This window comes from Verticillium dahliae, genomic scaffold, assembly GCF_000150675.1.
Source record: "Verticillium dahliae VdLs.17 supercont1.11 genomic scaffold, whole genome shotgun sequence".
Classification (NCBI taxonomy): domain Eukaryota; kingdom Fungi; phylum Ascomycota; class Sordariomycetes; order Glomerellales; family Plectosphaerellaceae; genus Verticillium; species Verticillium dahliae.
In genome coordinates, this window is record NW_009276930.1 from 21,257 (window position 1) to 45,021 (window position 23,765).

Here is a 23,765-nt window from a genome sequence, read left to right on the forward strand (position 1 = left end):
TGCACATCGATCCCGGTCGGCTTCGCCCTCGTCATGGGGGCTTTTACCTTGCTTCATCCTCGGTCTTCAGTACGCGGGGGCCCACGCACCCCTGGGACAGCAGCGAGGTGATTGGTCTGCTGGTTGGTGCGTTCGTGCTCCCCATCGTCCTGATCGCCTGGGAGATATGGCTGGGCGACTACGCCTCGATGCCGCCGCGGCTGTACAAGATGCGGTCGCTTTGGGCCGCGTCGGCGTTCCAGTTCTTCTTCCTCGGCGCCTACATCGTGCTGCTGTACTACCTGCCCATCTACTTCCAGAGCATCAAGGGCACCAGCCCCATCCAGTCCGGCGTCAACAATCTTCCCCTGGTCCTCGCGGCCTCCATATTCTCCCTGGTCGGTGGCACCGTGGTGATGAAGACGGGCTACGCCATGCCCGTCATGTTGAGCGGTTCCATGATCACGACCGTGGCCCTCGGGCTCATTTACTCGATGGACATTGGGACCCCAAGCAGCAAATGGATCGGCTACCAATTCTTTGTCGGAGCTTTCATGTCCTTTGGCATTCCGCACGGCTTGACCGTGGCGCAAGCCGGCGTCGGCCCCGAAGATCTCCCAGCAGTCACTGCCAATCTTTTGTGTAAGTTGCCCCGTCCGCCCCCTATCCATCGGACCCCTAGCCTGCGTCATTGCTAACCAACATGGGCTCTCAGTCTACCAAACCATCGGCGGCGCATTCAGCACGTCGGCAGGCCAAGCCGGCTTCGTGAACCAGCTTCTTAAAGAGCTGCCAAAGACGGCGCCCTCGGTGAACCCCCAGCAGGTGATAGAGACGGGTGCGTCCGAGCTGCACAACGTCTTTCCGCCCGACGTGCTTCCTGGCATCCTCGAGGCCTACATGGTTGGCATCAAAGCCGCCTTCGCCGTCGCCCTGGCCTTTTCTGGGGTGGCTTTTTTGTTCTCCTTATTTGTGCCCGCGAAAAAGCTTCCCAGTCACCAAAATCCTCAGGATGCGCCTGTGGCTATGGGTTGATTTCTTTTTTGGCGGTTCGGGGACGGACAATAATGGTCGTTGATGGTCGGGGAAATTAGACATTTCATTACATGAGGCTGAAGAGGTTAGAGAGGATGGAGGTATAAGATTGTTGAGGGGAAAGAGGTGTCGTGACCTTGCAAATCTTTTTTGTACTCCATGGTCCTAGATTGACCGACCGAGAGTCGATATCAAATTGTAACACACTCAATAGATCGTACTATAAAGACGACCTATCCCGATCCTTCAGAATCGAGAGTGAAACAGCATAGAGTGCTCTCCCCTATATCCATATTAGCCTAGAGGCTAGCGCTATAGTTTTGATAATTAAATTAATTCTAAGAGACTAATTTATTAATTTAGTTTATTAAAGAAGTTAATTTTATTTAATTTAATTGATTTAAAAGAAATCTAGATATTAAAATAGTACTTAATAGAATAAAATTATAGTAGAATTATTATATTTATATAGTAATTAAAGCTAGTAATAGTTATAGCCCTTTAAGTATAATAAAATCCTTATATTTTTAACTCTCATAATATTAAATTCTTTTTAATTTCTTTTAAATAAATTATAATCTTATAGAATATTAATACTATTTATATAATTATATAAGAATAAATAGTTTTTATAGTTAATAATTAAATAGATAATCTTAAAGAATATATTCTTTCTATAACTGCTCTAATTGTAGCGCTGCCAGAGGCTGCAGCATTATCCTTCTCTTACCTTACTCTGCTACATGGCCATGATCAGTAGGGAACGTGTCTCAGGATCAATCAGGCCCTCCTAGAACCGATTACACGTCATATACTCTTCAGCCAGGCTGGTGTTGATGTCTCGCACACGCTGGAGGGTAGACATACGTCTCGTGATCCGAAATGTGCGAACAGTTGATCGGCGAGATGGGCAGAGAAATGGAGAGCATACCCCCAAACGGGACCCGGAGCGGCAAGCCAGGGCCAGGAACAATAGCTGCCACGTTGCTAGCGACCCGGTATTCCCAAAGCCCAAATTGGGCTCGGTGGTGGCGAGCCCAGCTGGCGACGAGCTTGGAACTAACACCATAACACCGTAAGCTGAGGTCGCTGAGATAATGTCTCAGAAGCTAGACCAAAAGAATGGAACAGGTGAGATGGAGGCTTAGTGAATCCGCTTAAGTTGCGCTTCTTGTGCACGCCAGAAGACTAAGGTGGCAAGCCAAAATGCTGTCAAGACCATCAGGACAGCGATGGCATCAATGTTCGATCAAACACAAGGCATTAAGAGAATACCTAGAACAGCCCATACCAGCAGATAGCTGGACGCACCTGGCGGATTTGCTGTCGTCCACGGAGAGGTCGGAGAACCCTGGGTTCAACTGCTGCGCCACCCGGAGTTTCGTGAAGGATCAAGCGTGAAGGATGACTTCTCCGGCTTTGCTGAGGCCCAGCTACGCGGAATTGCGATCGGTATCGGCACGCACCACCGCGGTCCGTCATCCGAATCGTGGCTAGGTCGGAAAGAGACAGTCCTCACAGTTTTGCAGAGGCTGAGGTGAGACCTGTCGGTGAAGACAGCGCCGCGTGAGGGTTCTCTACCCTGAATCGATTATTATATAGACCTTGGTAGAAGCGGAACCGGGAAACTTGAGTTATAATCAATCTAAAGCCATTCTATGGTCTAGTCGAGACGAAGTGCAAGTAGAGTCACACCCGCTCTATCCAACAGCATCCTCAAGAGCCGCGAGGCCTGCCGAATCCATACCCAGCAACCGCTACGATGGGGGATTCATTCTTGATGAGGCTTCTACACCACGACGATGGGCGTCCCAACTGGACTCACGTTGGCCTCGTCGGCCTCTTAGTCCTCTTGGCTGTCCGCGCCGTGGGCCTGGTCTTCTACCGCCTCTATTGGCACCCGCTCGCCAAGCATCCCGGTCCCAGACTGGCTGCGGCAACCCAATGGTACGAGACGTACTATAGCATCATCAAGAGCGGCCAGTTCCCGTTCGAGATCCAACGCATGCACGAGAAGTACGGGCCCGTGGTCCGCGTCACCCCCGACGAGATCCATGTCGACGACCCAACCTTCTACGAGGTCTTGTTCAGCCCCACCGACATGGTCGACAAGCTGCCCTTCCTGACCGCCGCCGGCAACCTCCCCGGCGTCGTCTCCTTCAGCACCCTCGGCGAGTTCCACCGGCCCCGGCGCCAGGCCGTGTCCCCCTTCTTCACCCGCGCAAAAGTGCTCGACAACTTCGCCTCCATGAAGGGCGCCATCAGGTCCGTCGCCAACAGGTTCTCGCACCGCCTGAGCACCGAGTTCGCGGGCAAGAACATCACGGTCAATATCCGCCACATGCTCGCCTCCATCGCCACCGACATGATCTGGGAGATTGTCTTCTGCCAGCCGTCGCACTTCATCGACGCCCCGGATTTCGGCCACCCGTTCCCCATGTCGTTCGAGGGCGCGCTGGGTACCACGCACTGGAACTCGCACTTCCCGTGGCTCATGAAGATGCTCGGCCTCTTGCCGGAGTCCCTGATAGTCTGGGCTTGGCCTACCATGCGGTCCAACATCGAGTGGCGGGCCGCGATCAAGGCGCAAGTTGACAAGATCATCGACCCGAGAAACAAGGACGCCTTCGACAACAGCCCGGACAGGACCCTGGTCCACCAGCTGACCGACCCCAAAATACCGGCGGACGTGCGGCAGACCGAGAGAGTCATCCTCGAGAACATCAACATCGTCGGCGCCAGCATGGGCGCTGTTGTGTGGACCATGACCACGGGCATGTACCACATCCTGGCGGAACCCACCATTCTGAAGCGCCTGCAACAGGAACTAAAGGACGCGATCCCGGACGACAGCCATGATCTGCCCGACCTGCGCGAGCTCGAGAAGCTCGAGTACCTGAGGGCGTGTATTGACGAGTGTAAGGTTGTCCCATTGAACGTGCAAGATCTGAATGCCGAGACTGATCACTGAGCCCACATAAAGCCCTCCGCCTCGCCTTCGGCCCCATGCAGCGCCTCACACGCATCCGCCCGAACAAGGCCTTGACCTACGGCGACTACGTCTTCGATGCCAAGACTCCGCTCGCCATGGACGTATGGCATATGCACACCAACGAGGCCCTGTTCCCCGAGCCCATGCGCTTCAACCCGGACCGATGGCTGGGACAGCCCACCGTCGACGAAGGCGCTGACCCTCTGGTCCCTGGCGGAGTCAAGCCGCAAAAGACCAGACCGCTGAGCTACTACATGAGGGCCTTTTCGGGCGGCACGAGAGGTTGCTTTGGAGGTAAGTTTTCCATCCCATCCCTCCCTTCCACTCTGCTCGCTATCGCTCACCACTCACCACTCAAATGCAGATCATCTCAGTAGGGGGGTTATAACTATTACCTTCGCGACTCTGTTCCGCCGACATGAGATGCACCTGCATCATAGCACAAGCTTTGAGCGGGATGTGAAGGTCCACATGGACAAGTTCTTGGCGCGCCCGAAAAAAGACTCCAAAGGTGTTTTCATCGTGGTTGACAAATGATCCTTCAGGGTCCCGTTCGTTGCCACTGAGTCTGCAGGACTCGTGTCAAATTGATTTTTAAGGGGCCCGGCCGATATATGGATAGATCTACATCGCTTTCCCAGCCCTGTGTGCAGCGGTCAAGATGTGGTAGGTTTCCGGCCCCAGACAACCTTCTGTAGGAAGAATGCATGGATGTTCTTGGATTGAAGTTCACGCCGGGAGCGGGCAAGGTACACGGAAACGTCCTGTCTAGTCCAGCCCAGCGTGGTGACAATGAAGAGCTCAGTGCCCTTCGCGTCCTTTGCAAAGGCAAGCCGCGTATAGATGCCGATATCCCGAAGGCTTGGATCTTGATGCCAGCTGCCAATCGCATTCTGTCACATAGTCAGACCTCGACCGATAAAATGGGATTTCAATAGCAGGCCAAACTCACCTTGAAAGTCTTTTCTTCAATGTCGACGAATCCGGCTTCTTCCCTGGCCTTCTAAGGCCGACCGTAACAATACCGGAGAGCGTGACTTCAGCCAAGAGTATTGTCTTTTTACGTTCACGACGACGGGTTGTTATTGAGCCTGAATTCTTGCATGTGTTTCGAGGAACCCAGATGAGGTCTTGATATATAGAATATCGGAACATATGCATTATAGATTCGCCGACTACACTTCCAGTGTTCAATAGCCCGGAAGTCAGGAGAGGTTGGAAGATCACGACACTGAATTAACATGGGCTACCCCATAACAGCTGGCTGGATTCATCTATCTTGCGGAACCAACATGATGTGAAGACGCATCCCGACTTGAGCTCTTGGTAGTCGTCCATGGGCCGACAAGGGAATGCTCATCGAGCCATGAACCTCCGCCTATGAATCTATTTCATCTCGAAATCACGAGGCATTCGCTCGCAGAGCAGCGACAAGATCGTCAAATTGCTGCTGCGACAGGTTGTTGTACACCAGGCAGTCAGAGCCGCAGGGCAAAGGATAAGGGCCGTTGACGGGGTCTCCGATGAGGACGGTAGCCAGGTTCATGCAGCTGGCTGGAACTCCGACAAATTGGACCGCTGGAAAAGATTAGGTTCGAAACAAAGAAGTCTATTTCTTGCAGAGACTGGCAGATTGCACTTACAACCAGGTCCGGGAGAGGTAGCCGTGACGGAGACTCCCGAAATGTCGTTGCGACAGCGCTCGTATTCGAAAGCCGGAACACCAGGGGGAGGGTCGCGTCTGATGATATGTCCATCAATGGAGCTGACATCACGCTTTCCGCCGAATATGTGAACAAAAAGGGAGCCAATCCCTTCTCCGAAGAGATCGAATGCCAATTTTGCCCCCTGGCCAATGTTGGCCTGCGCCGGGGTGGTTAAGATGAGAAGCGCGACAGGAGCGAGGACGTTTGAAGTCTTCATCTTGCGGGTTTGAATTGTCAGAATGATAAGCACAGTGTTGTAATTGTAAGAGTTAATGGCAGTGATGATGGGTACTAGAGACCTTCTTGATTGTCCAGAAAAAGTCAGAAACCGGCGCTATTTATGTTCTGATGGACATCCAAGCTAGACGCGTTCCAACTCCTGTTAGGTTCCATGGAGCTGATGAGGATCAAATTGGCCGTAGAACCATATTGCACCGCTTCGAGTGTAACGTCTATCATGGTGCGACCCCTATCGTATCTTGAGATCGGCATTACAGAATTTACTCGCAACATACTATGGTGGAACAAGGAATCTGCTGAGTGGAATTTCTATGGATTCACAAAGATGACATGTTAAGCTCACCGCTCAAGCTTTTTCGTAAGGAAGACTGATCGACGGTGACACATTCCTGGATCCTTCTTGTACTTGCGTTTTACAAGTCACAGCACCTAACGATTGGCAAGGCCCAAGTGACTAGAGGTTGGTGGTCATGCCCAGAATTACCAGAATGGAAAGAAATCACTTTGATGATGCAGAGAACTCAGACATGTGACGTGAGAAAGGGATGATGCGGTCGAAAGGACACTATGGTGTGTTGTTGCTCAGTATATCATCATGGTGTGGGTCGTCGTCACTAATGTGTCACAGTAGGTGGTTTGAGCGTGCAGGCGAGGAGACATGAATTGAAATCTCGCCCACGATTCACGAATAAAGTGAGGGTAGCCTCGGCTATCTCAAAATATCGTGACAACTTTGCTCTAAATCGAAAGCTTATTTACGAATAGGAAGGCTGGAGGGTTTCTCGACCGAAATCAGGCACCTAGCCAGCGCAGTAGCGAGTTGAGGGTGCGGTTAGTAGAACCAAGGACAAAATCAAGTCCGCAAAGACGAGTTTCACACCGATACTTGCAGGTATCGTCTAACCACGATTTGAAGGAACCGCACGAAGATATAATATAGTCTAGTAGGTGGCAACGTACTCGGTGTTCAGCATGACGTCTTTCTGGTCACAGTTTCAAGGCTGGTGTGTAAGTGTCACTGCAACAAAGTCTTGAGGCTGACGCTATGCTGTGCGTTTGTCTCAGTCGTGTTGTCATCAAGACAGTATGGCTAGGCAATGAGTAAGTCCCAGATGAGAAGAAGTATCCTTGACACGAAAAGGATCACAGTGACAGTCAGAAACCTCAAGTGATTCAGATTGAGAAAGTTGCCACGCAGCTACCATCGCTGAGAAAGTCCCAACGCTTACACCGTGTCTTGAGAATGAAATAATACCGGACCGCCGAGAGTGCGTGAGACCAGAACGCACGCCAAGATGGCCCACTAAAATGCAGCACATGAGACTGGCCCGTTGAAAAGGTCTCCTGCCATACGGAAATCCATGAGTTGGTGGCACACAGGCATCTTGAAGCTTCTGTACTCTGGTCTTGTATCTTGGTACCAAGGTCTCGTCACTTGGGAATTGACTGAGTTCGGTTGAGCCGTTCGATAAGAGCTTCTTCTCAGGTCTGCGAAAATCATCTCGTAAGACCAGAAAACCGCACAGCACCTGTGGCAGCAAAACCTTGATCATGCGACATAGGCCTCATGGCATGTTCAACATCTTGCACTGTCTGACTCGATGCCTGATACGCCGCTTTGACTGTTCCACGGTGGCAACACCATCTTCACCATGTCTCTGCTCCAATTTATCCGCCAAAAGATGGAACTGAGGCGCTCAAGTTCGAGGACTATTGACGCAGATCTCACCTTCCTCGCTTCACTGCACTGCTCCGAGCCTAGCATAAACTCCTCAAGGTAGCTTCGTGGGCGCCAAGGCACGATGGATCACCCAGGAGGGGCCTGTCTGCTATGCGGTGCAGGAAGCTGTCCTTGTCCGGACGAATAGGCTGATTTCAGCCATGATTCCATCTGATTAGATGGTTGAGGCTCGTTCTATTGGATGTTGTGATCAGGGCCCCGCCAGCGGCCGTTGACTCTTCTCACCACTTGCCGTGCGGGCCGCCCCCAGGTTAATCCTGAGTGGCGCCAAGCATCCAGACGAGTTCTCATGATCAGAAGATCCTTCCTCTTGCAGTCTGTGGCTTGCAGAGTCCGGGCTCGAGTCGAAAAAAAGTCTTGCCCCGAAGGTTGAGGCATTTGAGGGCCATGAAGCAAAGGCTCTGACGAGCATCGTGGGACGACAAGTTCGGAGGCCGAGGTGCATGATGGTCTCCCGGAGATGCCTCTTGGAGAATGTATAAGAAGGCTGTTTAATCTCGTTTGAATCTAAAACTTGTTCATCCAAGCCCACATATCAGCATCCTCATCACCAACACGATTCGATAGTCCTTCTAACACGTGAGAATACGTGACCATTCAACCAACAAGATGAAGTTCTCCGCTACCATCCTGGCCGTTGCCGCCACCACTCTGGTCTCCACCGTCTCGGCTCAATTTCCCCTATGTGCTGTAAGTACACCAGCCCAGCCAAGCTGGCCCAGATGACTGCCGTCCCCTCCCGTCCGCCCTTCCCGCCTCCTCCTGATCACAACATCGCCTCTCGTCGGAGACAAAAAGAAGGCAAGCCAGGCTGATGCATCTTCTCCCACCCAAATAGCTGTCTTGCTTCGAAAAGACCATGCAGCTTCCTCAGGCGCAGACCTGCACTGAGGCCAACATGTTCCTCTGCTTCTGCAAGAGCACGTTCCTCGCCCTCGCGTACCGTGACTGCGCCTGCCAGGAGTGCCCTTCTACCGCAACGGCCGTCAGCGCCGTCCAGTATGGCCTGGACATTTGCACACGTAAGTCATTTCCCACATGGAACAGAAGTCTGCAAAAGCTCTGGCAACACGCGGAAAGGGAGAGAAAAATTGCCTTGAAGAGAGCGATCCGGGGGCTTCCGGCCAAGACGGGGGAGAATGAAGCGCGTGCCTGGCTAACAAGAGATTACAGAGGCGGGCGCACCAATCTCGTGGCTTCCAGCGCAGTGCTTCTAGACAGCACCGTGACAGGGTCATGTCACGCTTCTCTATAGGGCGTAGGATGCATTGGCGATGTGAGTGGGGACGTGGGTGGGGGAGGGGGATGTGACCGCAAGGGGCAGGACGGACATGGATGAAGTTGTGACGATGACTCGGTCAGGTTGACACGGTACAAATGTTGGTCGGCCCGGGGTTCGCGGCTACGACGTCGCTAGCTTTATGCTTCGTCTCGCTAGCTTCAATCACAATTTTTATCAATCAGATCTAATCAGAACCTGAAGGCACAAGTCTTTGTCTGATGGCATAGCAATTAACGCCCAGGCCCCCCATGTCGATGTGACGGACGCCCCCAATGGAGCGGAAGATTGCTGCCGCCGTCAGACTGCGTGCCATGTGAGTTGATGGCGTAAAAAAAAGGGAATATGCCCAGGGTGAACGGCTCAGCTGCGGCAAAGTTGGTGGTGTAAATGTAGTGCCCAGAGTGGCCTGGTTAGAAGCCAAGGAAAAATTCTGTCGGCTCGTATTTCCGCCCCGAGTCCCGGCGATGGCTTCAAGCCTCCATATGCATGGTCTCAAAACCGAGGGTCCCAGAGAAGAAGCTTGTTTGTCAAAGCGGACAGCACGGAACGCATGCGGATCACACGGGCGAGACAGCGAAATCGTGTGTGGGTGAACGAAAGCAGAGACGAGGTAATGAAGCGACAACAAGGATCAGGCCCTCTGACAGGCAAGCTGAGCCGTGACGGCGCATGTGAGCGAGGCAATAGAAGAGGCACGACCGTACCCGCCAACAGAGCGGTCTGCCAAGGCCAGGAACGTTGCTTGAAATGGCTTCGCGTTGGGCAAGATAAGCCCATCGCGGCTAGACATGGCCCCTCCGATACCGGGAACAGCGGCTCATCGGCAAGCCCAGAACCAGATAGGCCTGACCCCGTGGGCTGAGGAGCGGTGGATGAGATGGAGGGGATTGGCCTCGAAGGGGGTCCCTGGCCGCCTGTTGGTGGGTATCATCATTCCTTGACCAGGGTTTCAGGGGTCAGTGCCCCAATGATTATCTGATGATCTGATAACTCTAAAGCGACTATGCCAGGCCTTGTCAGCCCAGCCCGAGGCTTGCTTCGTGTGGGCCACGCTGGTCACCTAGAACCACTCTACTCCATTGCGTAAATTATCGCGGCCGCCACCAAAGCAGCCACGCACCAACCGGCGGACCCCTCTTACGGCCAATCGAGCAGGTTCTTCACCCTCCCTGGGATCTGTAGCCGAACGATGGGCCGGCCAAGGCGATGCCACGGATGCAGGTTGCAGGTTGCAGCACGCTGCCCGCGGCCTTGATGCCTGCTCGTACCTTGCGTTGCGTGGGGCCGAAGCGAGGGCTTTTCTGCCAGTATATAGACTCAAACAGGCCCTCTGTCCTGCATCCCAGCCTCCATCTTCATCCCGATCATCAGCACTCTCGTTCACTGATTACTCTGTCCACTCGCTCGTTATCAGCTCTCCAGCCCGTCAAATTCATCACATCAACAAGCTTCAAGCTCGAGTTCAACCCCCACAACAGACACAATGAAGACCGCCGCTGCCGCCACCGTCCTCTCCCTGGCCACCATTGCCGCCGCCCAGTCCTTCTGCGCTGTACGTGTCAGGCACGCCATGATAACGTTGAACAACCAACTAATCAACCCATCAGATCACCTGCTTCCAGAATGTCGTCACCGAGTTCCCTCCTCTCGACTGCACTGAGGCCAACATGTACCTCTGCTTCTGCAAGAGCACCTCCCTTCAGGGCCACTTCCTTGACTGCGTCTACGATGACTGCGCCGCTGAGGCCGAATCTGCTGTCGCCTTTGGCGTGAACCTCTGCTCGGGTGAGTGAATTCGAACCCGAACTTGAATAGCCCCCATGATCAACAACATGCTAAAACATCCCGCAGAGCTCGGTGCCCCCATCACTGTTCCTCCCCGCGAGCCCGTAAGTTCCATCCACTTTCCAAACACGGTCCGTATGATCAGAACATGTAGCTGACCTGAACAAAGACGACCACCGCCGCTGCTGTGACCACCACCACTGCTGCCGCCGTGACCACCACTGCTGCCGCCGTGACCACCACCACCGCTGCCGCCCCCCAGTCCGAGGCCCCTGTTGAGTCTGAGGCCCCTGTTGAGTCTGAGGCTCCCGTTGAGTCCGAGGCCCCTGCCGCCCCTTCCACCACTGCCGCCGCCGTCACCACCGATGCTGCTGCCCCCAGCTACGCTGCCCCCTCCGAGTCTGCTGCTGAGTCTGCCGCTCCCTCCGCCGCTCCCTCCGCTGCTCCCTCCGCCGATGACGACGAGCACACCACCACCGTCGCTTCCGTCCCCACTGCCTCCGGCAACGGCACCAGCGCTGTCCCCACCACTGTTGAGGTCGATGCTGGTGTTATCAACTCCGCCTCCGGCCTCCTCGTCGCCGCCGGCGCCGTCCTCGTTGCCGCTCAGCTCATCTAAGCGCTCGTCGCTTCGGGTGCCTGGTAGGGCAAGGGCTCTCAGAGTCTTGGTAAGAAGGAAGGTGGTTTCTTTTCGCTTCTGCTCAGTGCCGCTCTCATGGGGGCAGGGCTTAGGAGAAAGGACGTAATAATGTTGTACGATTCTCTGATTATATAGAGGCGTTAGCTCGCCCTCACTAATCACATTAATACAGGCAGTTGATCCGACCAGCCGCCTAGACAACCTGCTACAACCCAATTTCTGCTGTTCCGTTTTCTGATTGTCCTCCGCTTGATGTTGCATGCACCTCTATAAAACCACGTTCATCATTCACGTTTTTCCGATACATGTCTTGCGGCGGTGGTTCGATTGTTGCATGAATGCAAGGTGACGTTCCGGTAGCTAGGTCCTGATCATGTAGAAGCAGATCAATATTCCTCATGGATCACCCAGCCTGGGGGACACAACCAAATCCGGGGTGCCGTTCCAGGAAGAATGGTCGGGCAAAATGTGATAGCCTTGGGTCTTGTTTGTTCCACAGTATTGCATTGAAAGCCTGCTGATGTAAAGTAGTTCATCAGTGACCTACCTTTGCCAACAGAATACCGTGACGTTCATTTACTCATGAGCAGCAAATCGCGTATCATCTCGATTATCGGCATGAAGTGTACCTACCATCCAGCAACAGCCAGCCCGGAATGTACCCTGAAATGACACATGCCTAATGAACCCTCCAGTAATCCAGCCACACTAGAAACTCCTCTAGCAAGACCATCAACTTCCCGTCCCAACCGCAATCAAAGGCAACACGGGCACGATGTCATCAAACCTCTTCAGCAGTGCTTTCGGCCTCAACCCCGTCAGGCCTTTGAATTTCAGCCTCTCTGCCCATAAGCATACGGCCTCCTCCGGACGGCTGTCTGGCTGACTTTGCCATTTCTCCTTGAAATTGTCCCAGCTGCCATCTTGATGTGGCGGCGCCCACATGGGACTTGCGGTCTCCTTTCTTTTAAAGGCAAATCCTTTGCTGTCGACCGTGAGCTTGAGGTCCTCCACCAGATTAAACTTTGGTATGGCGTCACGCGAGATGTAAGGCTTCGGAGGCTCGATTGTCAGGCCCATGACAAGAGGCGGTGCATCGGCAGGCTTGCCGTCAAGAAGGCCGGAAACGTGCTTGCCTCTGAGCACGGGGTCTTTTTCGGGATCGTCTATACTGATTATTAGCGTCTGAACCATTACTGAACCATTGAAAGTCATGTCGCCGTTGTATCACAATTCAAAAAAAAAAAAAAACTCGATCCATGACAAGCAATTAGGTTGGCAAGAAGACGGGTGAAATGCCACTTACAGTATCCCCATATCGACTGTGGCACAGTCTTTAGAATGGGGTGTATCCCCCACTCTGTGTCACTTCTCTCATTGCCTAAGGTCCTCACCACCCTCGACCTGCTTTCGACCCGTGTGATTCTAACCTCGACGGTCGATATGATTGTCTGCTGAAGACACATCGGGAGGGCGTAGACTTTGTTCTGCGCTTCTGCGATCGCGGCCAATTTCTTCGGCGTGATTGCACCCTTTCGATCATCGAAAAGCACGCCGTCACTGGCGGCAAAGGACGTAGTGATTGACAAGGAAAGATCGTCTCCACGAACCAGCCATATCTTGGCTGGTTTATCCTCATACCAGGCGTTGGCCTCTGGCCCCTTGGCATCGCTGCCTTCGGGAACAAGACCTCCCACGCAGTTAAATAAGAATGCTTTTGGTGGTGCTTCCTGCTCGTCAAAGTCGTCTGCGTCGTCGTCGCCGTTCTGTCCACTGGCGACGTCCAACCAGCCGCTGGCCAGGGGCACTGGGGCCCCGGAGGGCGCAGATTTGAGAGCCAAAGCCTTGAAATCACTGAGTGACAGCCTATCAGGTCTCGCCATGCCAGTCTTGTCACCGAAATCGACGTCGAAGCTGAAGACCCAGAAATCGACGTGGACAGTGCCAGCCATAGGCGGCCCCGCAACGGTGAGTGTCGCCCCAATCTCACATGATATGCGTATAGTGACGAGCCAGAGGTCCAAAGAGAAACGAACTCCGATAGATACACCGCCGACGGCAGCGAAGCAGAAGGGCCGGTAATTGATCAGGAAATCAAGGAAGGCGTCAAACCAGGCGGACAACGCTCCGAGTGTCAAATGGGCGTGCAGGCGGCCACCACCCATGCAAACGCGGGGCGTGATGGCGAAGTAGGCTTCGCCAGTGATGCGCAGATTATCCCCAAGAGACCAAGAAATGCCGAGGCGAGGGGGTCGAGGATACTGGAGAGGTTTATCAAATGCCTGGTGAAACCCACCAATGGTCATGACCCAGTCACCGGCATGGGGACTGTCGCCGAACCAGGAGAAGAGGGCGAGGCCGCCGGTCAAATGACATCTTTCGTGAAGGACGAAAAATCGCGGCGAGAGTTGAGCCTCAACCTTGAACAGCGCGGATGATAGGAGTCGAGCAAGGTAGAGCTGAGGGGTGGGATTCTGGGAGGGCAATGCGACTGCTACTGTAATGTTCAGCATCGGAAGATTTAGCCTCGCCCAGCTTCAAACTCAGACAGAAACCCATCAATCATATACCGATGGGCCCCATTAGGAAGCTTGCGTCGAGAACCACGCCCAGACGGTTCTCCTCTTGGATGTACTTCAGTCCAATGTTTTCGAACACGAGCGGGCCAGCTGACACCTTGAAAGCAGCCTTCGATACGTCCTCGTCATTCTGATCGCCGTCCTCAATGAGCCACTCGTCCCAATCATCCCAGCCGCTCGGTCTCTCCTTCTTCTCGGAGCCTTTGGACCGGTTGAAACGATAATCCAGCACCGCCGCCTGTAAGCCCTTGCTGTTGGTTGCGACAACCATAAAGTGTGATCCTGGCTCAATGAAGATCTCGTTCGGCTTGATATCGTTTGGCTCCTTGTTGGATTTTGAGAAGAGTTTGTCCTGGTCGTGTTCAAGCCCGGGCAGCAACGCGTCAAGGTCACCCTTGGTGACACCAGGCTTAGCGGCTTTGTCGACCACAGCTGTGGCCTTGTCGCTCACCCACATGTAAACGAGCTGGTCGAAGGGTTGTTTCAGCTTCCCCACCAGCGGCGCATCGATGTCGCCCATGTCACCGATCGACACTTTGATGATGCGCTTCGAAGGTGTCGTCGATTGCCATGACGTGTCTCGCCACTGCACAAAGGTCAGGCTGATGCTCGCAACGTGTACAGATGCCGTGAACACAGTGAGCTTTCGACCACCAAAACCACCTGAATACAACGGAAATTTGGCTTTCAATACAGACGATGTGTTGTACAGGTACCAAGAGAACATGTCGTGAAGTACCTTCCAACCTTCAACATAGAGTCGTTAGCCTCAAAGAGTGTGTTGAAACGGATAGTCCAGAACTTAGGTGAGTGTCCGTGGCTTTTGTGATCACCAGCCAAAACGACGACACGGTACGGTTTGAGGCGCGCCCATGATGATCTTGGATTCGACGAACTTGCGCCGTGATGCGACATCTTGGCGACCATCACACTCTTGTTATCATCCGAATTGTAATTCATCCATTGAACGATGGCCTCTTCAAGCTCCGAGTTGGCATCGCCCGCCAGGTAGTGTGTACCGCGGCGAGAGTCATCGTTCCAGATGACCAGATTGCAGATGGATGTTTTGTTCTTGTACGTGAACTGCGGAAGCACCGTTTTCCCGAGTACGCGACAACTGACGGCGACGCAGTAAAATGCGGAACAGTCCCGGCAGCCGTCTCCCCATCGTGTAGTTTTGGGGTCTCGGGCGGTACACGCTCCATGAGCTGCACCATGTCGACGGACTCGATCCTTTCCATGGCTGTTGCGATAGGGTCACTGTGCGAGAAGAAGTTTCGACCGATGAGGTTTGCGGCGCCGATGCGCACCCTGAGTAAGTCCGGTGCTCATAGATCTGTTTTGTCGATGCGAACCTCCATAGTTGGATTATCACCGAGTTCCGGCCCGGGGAGGCTGTCGCCCGTCGTTCTGAACATCTTCTCCCACTTTGTCAACCACTTGTCTTGTGTTGAAGTGCAGATACATCACGAGGTGAGGTAGCCCCCAGGAACTCGAGCGAAGATAATCCGACACACCTTGACGCGGAGATAGAGGATCGGAGTGAAATATCGAAATTCATAAATCCGAGTAAATTGCGGAGGCCATACAAGCCCAAACGCAAACTATCACCACCCTCGTCAACACCATGGCGACTCCTGTGGACGACCAAACCGTTCTGATCCCCGTCAAAGTCGACGCCTTCGTCTTCAATTCCAAGGTCTGCGATGGAGTCCCTCCTGAATCTGCAGGCACTCAAGAGGACAATGAACCAACCGAGACACGGCTTCCAACCCCGACAGCGGCCAAGATCGCGCCTATTACCCAACCCAACTACACGTTTTTGCGGCTGGACCGCGATGTCATCCAGCCAGATATTCAGAACCCGGTTGACCTGAACAACTCATGGCCGTCGGGGTTCAATTCACGCTTCACTGATCTTGGGAGCGACACGACAAGAAAGCACCGCGTCGGTGTCTATTTGCACTGGACTATGCCACGGCTTTACCGCAGCGGCATTGCAGCGGCTGGCCCCGAAGTCGCGAAAGGAGCTGATTTCCGAGATGCGCGGGCCGCAAGGGGTCTCGACGATCTCAAAGTGGAAACAGACGACAACCAGAATGATGACGAAAACAACAACCGCGGAGTGCCTGGAACCGCCAAAGGCTCATCGCCTTCATTTCCTAAAGCACCGACGATGGCTCGTCATCCGCCACATCAGCGACTCGTCATCGATCATGCCGCCTGAGGCTCGAGGAAGCGTCAAGGAGTTCACCGCATGGGTTGTTGAGAGCGACAGGCTCCGCGCTCTCGAAGAACTCGGACCTGAGGAGGACCTGCAAGTCGATGTGTCGCCCTTCATCAGCGCCGCCGACGACTGTTGAAGCTACGTATCAAGTTGGCCGACAAGAAGGACCAGGAGAAAGAATTCAAGAATTGGCTCGGTTCACAGGCCGACACGCGGCTTGTGTGCCATGGCGCTATGTATCACGTAAACTGGGATGTTGACAAGAAACCGGCCAAGGTCCCAGCCGATGACTTTTCCACGCATCTCAACAGCAGCTTGCCAGTTGCTGTTGGCACGACGCCTCTGGACGCGCTGACGACGTATGCGCGGGCAATGCGTAAGATTGATCCGGTCGACAGCATCCCGCACAAACTTGAAGAGTATATTGGTGCCCTTGAGCGACACCTGCTTGCGCGGGACGATGGTGTTGAAGCACAGCAGCAGGCGAAAGATCTGCTTTACAACTGGAACTACCTACATGGCGATGGTGGCCAAGCGTGGCATACCTCGGGTGCTGAGGAGAATGGCAATGGCGGAAACAAGGATCGCCCCATAGCGCCTCCAGCTGTTCTCGGTAACCTTCGGAGACTAAACATCCTTCAAAAACTGCTTGACGGCGTAGAGCGTACAACAGCCCGGCTTCGATGGGAGATGTTTGCTCTTTGGTGGTGGCTCGTCTCGGATGCCACCAAACAGCGTGAAGTCAAGACGGGCCCTCGTGTGCGCAAGCTGGATACAAGAGTTGGCGAGCTTGAGAACCGCCGAAAGGATCTCATCGCGGAGATCAATGGATTAGCCGGGCCTGAGAAGACAACCAGGACGGTCCAACCGGGAGCAAGGCCTGCTTTCCACCAGCAGCGAGACCCGACACTGCTTATTGGTGGCATCCAGTCTGGCTGGCAGTACGATTACCTTGATGATCTTCTCATGCGACATGAATCTCAGACGGTGACAGCATTGGAGAAGCCGAGGCCAGTACAGCCAAGTCCCGATGTACCAGAGCCCGACACAACGGATGGCCCATCATGGAGCGAGCTTGGCACGATTGTGCTTCCAAAGCTGCCGAAGGAACTCCGACCTGCAATTAAGCGGCTCGTTGACGAATTTGTCTTGCTACGCCCGCAGACGGAGGATCTTGAGCCGGCGCTCGCTGACAACGTGCAAGCACCGCTCTTCCACGACAAAAAGGAGCATCGCGATGGCGATCAGGTCAAAATGGGGCCCTGGCGCGACCGCTGGAATAACACACAGCCATGGTTCCCACTGTTCCTCGGGTGGGAGATCGAGTATCACCACGTGCCGTTTTATCTCTGGACCCTGGCACCTCTCTCGAGCCGAACTTTTAAGACAAAGCGGCTGCGATACGGCATCGACGGCAAGAAGGTGGATCTAGCAAAAGAAACGAAGAATAAGGCATCTGATAAGCACAAGATTCAGGGGCGGGTGCTGATTCTACCGCAGCCATCATTCTCGCTTGAAGCTAAGATCCGACAACTATTTGATAGCACTCCAGCAAGTGACCTCGGCGAAGACAAACAAAATCACAAGAAGGATAAGGAGGACGAGCAAGATGAGGAAAATAACAATGAAAATGACACGGAGAAGGACAAAAAGAACGGCGGATCCTCGACAAGCACAAACGAGAGGAATTACTTCGCGAACTTCATCAGTTGCCTTTCCTGTCAGCACCACTATCTGGGCTGGCGGCGCACTTGACAACAGTACAGCAGGGCAATCACATCAAATCTAATCTGCGTCACGGCGGTACGGGCGAGGTAGTGCCCATAAAGGAGGCAGAGCGCAAAGACGGGGGCTTTGAGACCCCGCTGTTGAACCAATATTAGGGAACTCTATGGTTAGGATGGCGATATCTAAGGTATCTGGGATATCTGGTATCCACTGCTCTCAGGAGCACGTGAACTACGGCTTACGTGATCGCTGAGAGCAGATGGGTATATCTGACTCACGTAGGTAGCAGTAACTCAGAGAAGCAGACAAGAATTACACAAGAATCAACCATCATAAGACTTATCAGATACCCTACCTATTCAGAGCTCGCAAGCACAGCGGAAGTACTGGATTGGGGTTCACATAAGCAGTGAAGCCCTCTCAACACCCGCAGCTCAGAAGCATCGGCATCGAAACTGACAATACTCCGTTTGGAAAGTCCATGAAAGCCTCCACGACGGGAGAACCATTGTTCAAGCCGGCGACGCATGGCTAGTTCCGCCTCACACGTCTTAACATTATTGACAAATTCGGCCAGGCCATCCACGCTATTGATCCACGGCCAAGCAAGAACCCGCAGAAGGTATGGCCATGCATTGGCGAGTGGCTCGCGCCGCAGCTGAGAGGAGATGGCACGGCAAGGGAGCCGAATGTTGTCGAACGAGATGAAGGTCTCACGAGGAAAGTTCCCAGCCATGAGGATGGTGGTAATGGCGATGACGATGATGTGCGCGATGAGGACCCCAAACCCTGCGAGTTCATGCAGATTCCGCCTCAGATCAATCAACAAGCCCGTCTGAACGCAACTTTCGTTGTGCGAGCTGACAAAACCGACGATGCCGACGGCGACGAAGGCATTATCACACAGAACGGCAGGCTCTTGCCCTCCTCAAAAACGTTAACACCTTTCTGGCGCCCAGCAGACGAGTGGGAGAATCCCATCTGGGGCTGGGTGGTCATCAATTACGCCAACACAGGCATACAGCTCTTCCTCCCGGACGGAACCTTCTACCGGGAGGTTCGACTCGCAGGACCCTCGGGTGCCCAGACCTCGCCTGAATGGTTACCCTTCCGGCCACCCAAAGCCGGCGACGATCTGCCCAAAAAGCCAGAGATGCAGCAGCTGCAGCTTCTCGTGCAGCGGCTCGGAGGTGATCCGAAATTTCTTCACGCCTTCTGGAATATGATCGAGACGTCCACGTCAGAAATGGATGCCGCTGCTGCGCCTGAGGCTTACGCCGAGTTCGCGAGTGCGCTTATAGGGCGTCCACTGGCTCTCGTGTATGCCGGATGGTCACTGGAGCTGGCAGCTGATGCCCTCGTGAGCCAGGCTGATGGCGAGCAGGAAGAGGAAGATGGAGATTCCAAGACTCGGCCAAGAAAGCCACCCCATGGATTGCTACCCGGCACAGGCAATGAACAGTACTCATTTGGCGTCAAGATTGGTGACAGGCAGCGTGGGTTCGATGGTCTCGTGGGTTACTTTGAGTGCCGCGAGAGCTTGTCCCCAGAGGATACTAAAGACCTCGGGCTCGCGCTCAAGAGTATCCATTCAGACTTCGCACCTGGCGGAAACGAGGTGGAAGAAGATCCTGATCACCTCCCACCTGTCGCACATTCAAAGCTTGTGCATCTCAATGCATACTACGAAAGTCCTGAGCCGCGCCACGTGGTTGATGCCGAAGAGTATGCACGTCGACACAATGCGCGACTCCAGGTCTTTGGAGCACTCACGGATCCGTTTGTGCCGCTGCACGTCTACTCGGGGATCTTGCCTGTGCGGGAACTGTCGTTACCGCCGTGGACTTGGCAGGGTGCCCTAGCGAGGATGAAAGCCTTCTTCCACGCTGGCCCCATCATTGTCACGAAAGACGTTGCAAACTTTGACGACAATCGTGAGCTTGCGCCAGGTGTTGCTATCACGCTCCCCGACGTGAAGCACGAGGAGGGGGCTGTTGGACTTCCGGCTGTGGCGGGCGGCGACTGGGCATGGCTGCAGCCGTATTACCCAGGGGAAGCAAAACAACCTCCGGCCGAGGATGATGGTGGCAGAGCAAGTGACGGTCCCGTGGTGCCACCGGCTCCGATTGAAGCGCTCGAGAGATACATGGCGTTGCCGGTGCCAGCTGAGGACGAGCGTGCCAGATTTGATCGTGGGCCGCATACGGCACTGGAGGGATATCTCATGATGCTGGGCCGCGAGAAGAAGTCGAAGACATGATATTGAAGCCGTTGTATGATTCTTCGAAGAAGTCTAACGATCAAGTCCTTAGCAGCTGACTTCCTGGAAATATCCATTGAAATTGCAACGAATAATTCCCTTCCCGCGAAAATCATTTTCCTGCACCCTGAGCTATTGTCTGTAGCTGCGATTTACGTACTAGCTGGAGTCGACCCATTGAAATCCAGACCTAACAATGATCACCCAAGATTTTCCTTGGACAACATGTCGACGATGCTAAGCGGCAAGGATTAATGATGCCACGGAGCCGACTATAGGTCGCTTGCAGAATTTGGGTCCGTCTCCTTGCTTCTCGGAGACCATTCATTTCAATTTACCCTCGCTGGTCTTGATACCAAGCAAGGCCTGCCTGTTTGAGAACAAGCCCTACATGGCGCGCGCTGGAATTCGATAGTGGATGCAGTACAACCACAGTAGCTGTCTGCCCAGAAGCGAACTCCAGGGCCTGGGCCTGACGATGACTCTGAATGGAACACTAGCGCGGCTCAAAGACAGCTGAAAGCCAGGGTCGGGGAGGGGTTGTCTCGATTGAGAAGCCTACTGGGCTAAAAGCGGGAAGCGAAATACGATAGCCAACGATTTGGGCAGCTAGACGCAGGCCTTGCCTTACTCTGGTGGTGGCATCGTGCTAAGCACATGGCACATGGCACGGCACGACGCGACAATGCATTCGGTAGCCTCTCGCGCAGGGGGTCTTTTGTCGTCTTGACCACAGATGACCCCCTGCACCAGCCGGCTAGATCGAAGCTGATGCCTCAACATGCTCTCTGCACACATGGCCAGGCCTTCAGTCTCTATACGCGGTAGTACTTCCAAGGCCTGTCGTAATTCGACCACTGAAGTGATCTTGGTGGCTTTGCTGTTGTTCGCGCTGTTCTCCTAGGCCTGCTCCGCCTGTCATCTTTCTCGTGATGCTTTCGAGAGCATTGCCTCCCGCTCGAGTTTAAGCCCAGCCCTCAACTCATCTCGGTAGAATTCCTCTCCATTTCTCTGTGGAAAAGCAGCAAATAGCAGCAAATAGCAGCAAATTCTCAACACCGAGCAGCGAAGAATCCATGGTCTCCTCTCACAGGCGGCTGGCGCATCGCCGCGCCAAATGCATCCTCTCAGGTGTCGCCCGCAACATTCTACCCGGCGAGGCCCGGTTCTACTCATTCTACTCGCCCTCGCTCAAAGGCGGCTTGCACACCGTAAAAGTCAGTCAAACCATTTCAGCGCCCCCCGACAAAGCCGCCGAGGGCCCCGATAAAGACAAGCGCCGCGAAGATGCCATCGCCGAGGAGTCGCTGAACCTCTATGTCATCGCACCCAAGTTCAACTTGCCTGTTGGATGCATTGATTCAATGTTTCCAGCCCCTGGTGCCATGGCTGAGGTGACGGTGCTGCCTCACATCAGCTTCAAAGACCCTCACCTCCCGTGGGAACGTGAGGCCGCCTATAGCCCTGACGATGCTTCGGACAAGGACGAAAAAGGAGATCCTCGTTGCCTGACGCCGTGGGTTGCGCTTTTGGCCTTTGCCGTAGACGAGCTGAAGCTAGCTCCGGCCGACCTCGCCGGCCTTCTCGCGACGGTGGCCACAGAGGTCGATGGCAAACAGAGTGAAAGTATGGCTGTCCGCATGAGTGCCGGGCAAATTCCGAAGCTCGGCGAAAATTCCCGTCTCTGCAATGCTCTATCGTTTGACAAAGACGAGGACGCACGGGAGGCAGCAGAACCCATTGATGTCATCTTTCTGCCCAAGAGCCTCTTCGTGCCGCTGTTCAGCAAGCCAGGCAACGCCACGGCTCTCGACAACACCAAACACAAGTATCTCGCTCACGTTCGACAAGTGGCAACTGACGGCATGGCGGCCGCCGGCTCTGAGCTCGGCTCGGATCCAAAGTCTCTCGAAGCCGTCTTCAGCATCGTCTTGTCCCATCGCACAGGACCCATCGGTGCCCCAGTGCCGACGAACATGGTCGTTCACCTCGTATCCCTGGATATGCCAACCAACATCACTCTGCCTCTCTCGGAGAATGTCACGCATGCCGCTCTTCTCAGTCTTCACAGCTGGACTTATACCGGTAGGCCCTCGAACGAAGACGCGAGCTCATTTTCCCGTTTGACGCATCTCGGCAACACATTAACGGTCGTGCGGCCTGAAATGCCGGAAGACCGACCTGACATGCCATCATCGCCCTCGGTCAAAGACCTTGTCAAGCAGCGCCAGAGAGACGGGTACACGATCGTGCGTCATCGGACGGTAACAGGCGAAGAAACGGCTGCCATGACGCGAGGGCCCTTGACGCCGACATTTGTGCCGCACCCTCTGCGCGAGGGTTTTGTGATGCAGTCCAACTTTGGCACAGACCTTCAGATCCTCGACCCAGATCTCTCCCTGATGGACCTCACCTACGCCAGCGCCTGGCAGCTCGGCAAGACGTTGGCCATGGGTGACCCAGCCTTCTGCGTCGCTCTTTCGCGCCTGCGCATGGCCATCGACTCGCAATCACAGGGTGCCGCCAAGCGCGATGTTCACACGGCCATCAGTGAGTATGCATCGCGAAAAGACACAGTCGCCCGAATGTTTGACCTTGTCCGCGGCCTTGACGATCTCAATGGGAACCTACTACAGAGCGATCGGGTTGCTATCAAGGCCGCCACGACCGCCAGTGGCCGCCGATGGGATGTTGAACACAATAATGTGCAGGCCATGGACGGAAAGCATGGCAACATCGATACGTCACAACGCTCGCAGCATATGGCGCCTCGGACATCAGCGCACGCCGACGCCGCTGCAGCGTCCTTTGCTCTTGCAACTGACGGCACGCTCTATAACGAGCACAATGTGCCGACCAACACAGACAGCGCCTACGTGTATTCGTGGATCATTGATAAGGTGCACCTCGCCAATGTACCTGCACACTATCTCGTGGTTGAACCATCTCACTTGCCCGAGGAGACGCTTCGCTTTTGCTACTTCGACGAGAATTGGAGCGATGCCCTGGTCGACGGCGCCTTGAGTCTTGCCAACCACTGGGCCAACGAGCCTGCTGCTGATGAAAGCCGCGCCGCCATCAAGAAGGCTGTCAACCTACGCCTCATGACTCCCGATGAGAAGCTGGGTCATGTTCAAATGCCCAAGTTCGGCTTCCTCATGCGCTCTGTACTACTGGCTCAGTTCCCGGATATGACTGTCAGCGTAAAGTATGCAAAGAGCTCTATGCTAGGGGCTGCATCTGCAAATCCATCAAAACCTGAGGAGCCCATACTTTTGCAGAAGCGGCTCGCGCCTGATACCATGTTCTGTCTGTTCGCTTGATCACCGCCCGAGCTCGAGGGCATCACATTCACGCTGCCACCCCACCAGCAGTGCTTCACCATCGGCGGCTCACTGACTACTGAGGATCTGACGGTGAACTTTCGGCGCATCTACACCGCCACCGAAGTCAAAGAACCCGGCGAGCGCGGCTTGCCCCTGGCAGCCCGAAGTTCTTTCAAGCCGACGAACGCCGCTTCTCGTTTTCAACTGGAAACTTTACGCACCTCTCCATGGTCGAAGCTTTTTGC

General features: G+C 54.2%; 8 protein-coding genes across 8 annotated transcripts in view; 6 read left to right on the forward strand and 2 right to left on the reverse strand.

Moving 5' to 3' along the window:
* VDAG_05637 (MFS gliotoxin efflux transporter GliA) overlaps positions 1 to 1,014 on the forward strand; it is a gene marked incomplete at both ends in the record, with an annotated part of 1,809 nt that extends 795 nt beyond the window's left edge. The window contains 2 exons of the mRNA XM_009655034.1: positions 71 to 621; positions 695 to 1,014. Coding sequence (XP_009653329.1) covers positions 71 to 621; positions 695 to 1,014 — 871 coding nt within the window. The remainder of the gene's footprint in view (positions 1 to 70; positions 622 to 694) is intronic.
* Positions 1,015 to 2,794: 1,780 nt separating this feature from the next.
* On the forward strand, positions 2,795 to 4,543 carry VDAG_05638 (trichodiene oxygenase; the record flags this gene model as incomplete). The annotated part of the gene is made up of 3 exons (XM_009655035.1): positions 2,795 to 3,932; positions 3,998 to 4,300; positions 4,371 to 4,543. The coding sequence occupies 3 exons, from the start codon at positions 2,795 to 2,797 to the stop codon at positions 4,541 to 4,543; spliced, it is 1,614 nt and encodes a 537-aa protein (XP_009653330.1).
* Positions 4,544 to 5,408: 865 nt separating this feature from the next.
* On the reverse strand, positions 5,409 to 5,929 carry VDAG_05639 (uncharacterized protein; the record flags this gene model as incomplete). Its single annotated transcript, XM_009655036.1, has 2 exons — positions 5,409 to 5,584; positions 5,650 to 5,929. 2 exons carry the CDS (start codon positions 5,927 to 5,929, stop codon positions 5,409 to 5,411), a joined length of 456 nt encoding a protein of 151 aa, XP_009653331.1.
* A 2,373-nt stretch (positions 5,930 to 8,302) lies between these two features.
* On the forward strand, positions 8,303 to 9,174 carry VDAG_05640 (uncharacterized protein; the record flags this gene model as incomplete). Its single annotated transcript, XM_009655037.1, has 4 exons — positions 8,303 to 8,383; positions 8,532 to 8,715; positions 8,949 to 8,969; positions 9,158 to 9,174. The coding sequence occupies 4 exons, from the start codon at positions 8,303 to 8,305 to the stop codon at positions 9,172 to 9,174; spliced, it is 303 nt and encodes a 100-aa protein (XP_009653332.1).
* A 1,158-nt stretch (positions 9,175 to 10,332) lies between these two features.
* Positions 10,333 to 11,574, forward strand: VDAG_05641 (uncharacterized protein). The gene is made up of 4 exons (XM_009655038.1): positions 10,333 to 10,527; positions 10,583 to 10,760; positions 10,827 to 10,864; positions 10,930 to 11,574. Exons 1-4 carry the CDS (start codon positions 10,459 to 10,461, stop codon positions 11,377 to 11,379), a joined length of 735 nt encoding a protein of 244 aa, XP_009653333.1. The 5' UTR covers positions 10,333 to 10,458; the 3' UTR covers positions 11,380 to 11,574.
* Positions 11,575 to 12,132: 558 nt separating this feature from the next.
* VDAG_05642 (uncharacterized protein) lies at positions 12,133 to 15,220 on the reverse strand (the record flags this gene model as incomplete). Its single annotated transcript, XM_009655039.1, has 5 exons — positions 12,133 to 12,566; positions 12,707 to 13,897; positions 13,971 to 14,642; positions 14,876 to 15,062; positions 15,125 to 15,220. 5 exons carry the CDS (start codon positions 15,218 to 15,220, stop codon positions 12,133 to 12,135), a joined length of 2,580 nt encoding a protein of 859 aa, XP_009653334.1.
* A 386-nt stretch (positions 15,221 to 15,606) lies between these two features.
* On the forward strand, positions 15,607 to 20,194 carry VDAG_05643 (uncharacterized protein; the record flags this gene model as incomplete). Its single annotated transcript, XM_009655040.1, has 6 exons — positions 15,607 to 16,104; positions 16,148 to 16,300; positions 16,345 to 17,628; positions 17,707 to 17,914; positions 17,968 to 18,020; positions 18,512 to 20,194. The coding sequence occupies 6 exons, from the start codon at positions 15,607 to 15,609 to the stop codon at positions 20,192 to 20,194; spliced, it is 3,879 nt and encodes a 1,292-aa protein (XP_009653335.1).
* A 657-nt stretch (positions 20,195 to 20,851) lies between these two features.
* Positions 20,852 to 23,765, forward strand: part of VDAG_05644 (uncharacterized protein) — a gene marked incomplete at both ends in the record, with an annotated part of 3,914 nt that continues 1,000 nt past the window's right edge. Inside the window, 2 exons of the mRNA XM_009655041.1 lie at positions 20,852 to 21,021; positions 21,261 to 23,402. Of these exons, the coding sequence (XP_009653336.1) occupies positions 20,852 to 21,021; positions 21,261 to 23,402 (2,312 nt within the window). The remainder of the gene's footprint in view (positions 21,022 to 21,260; positions 23,403 to 23,765) is intronic.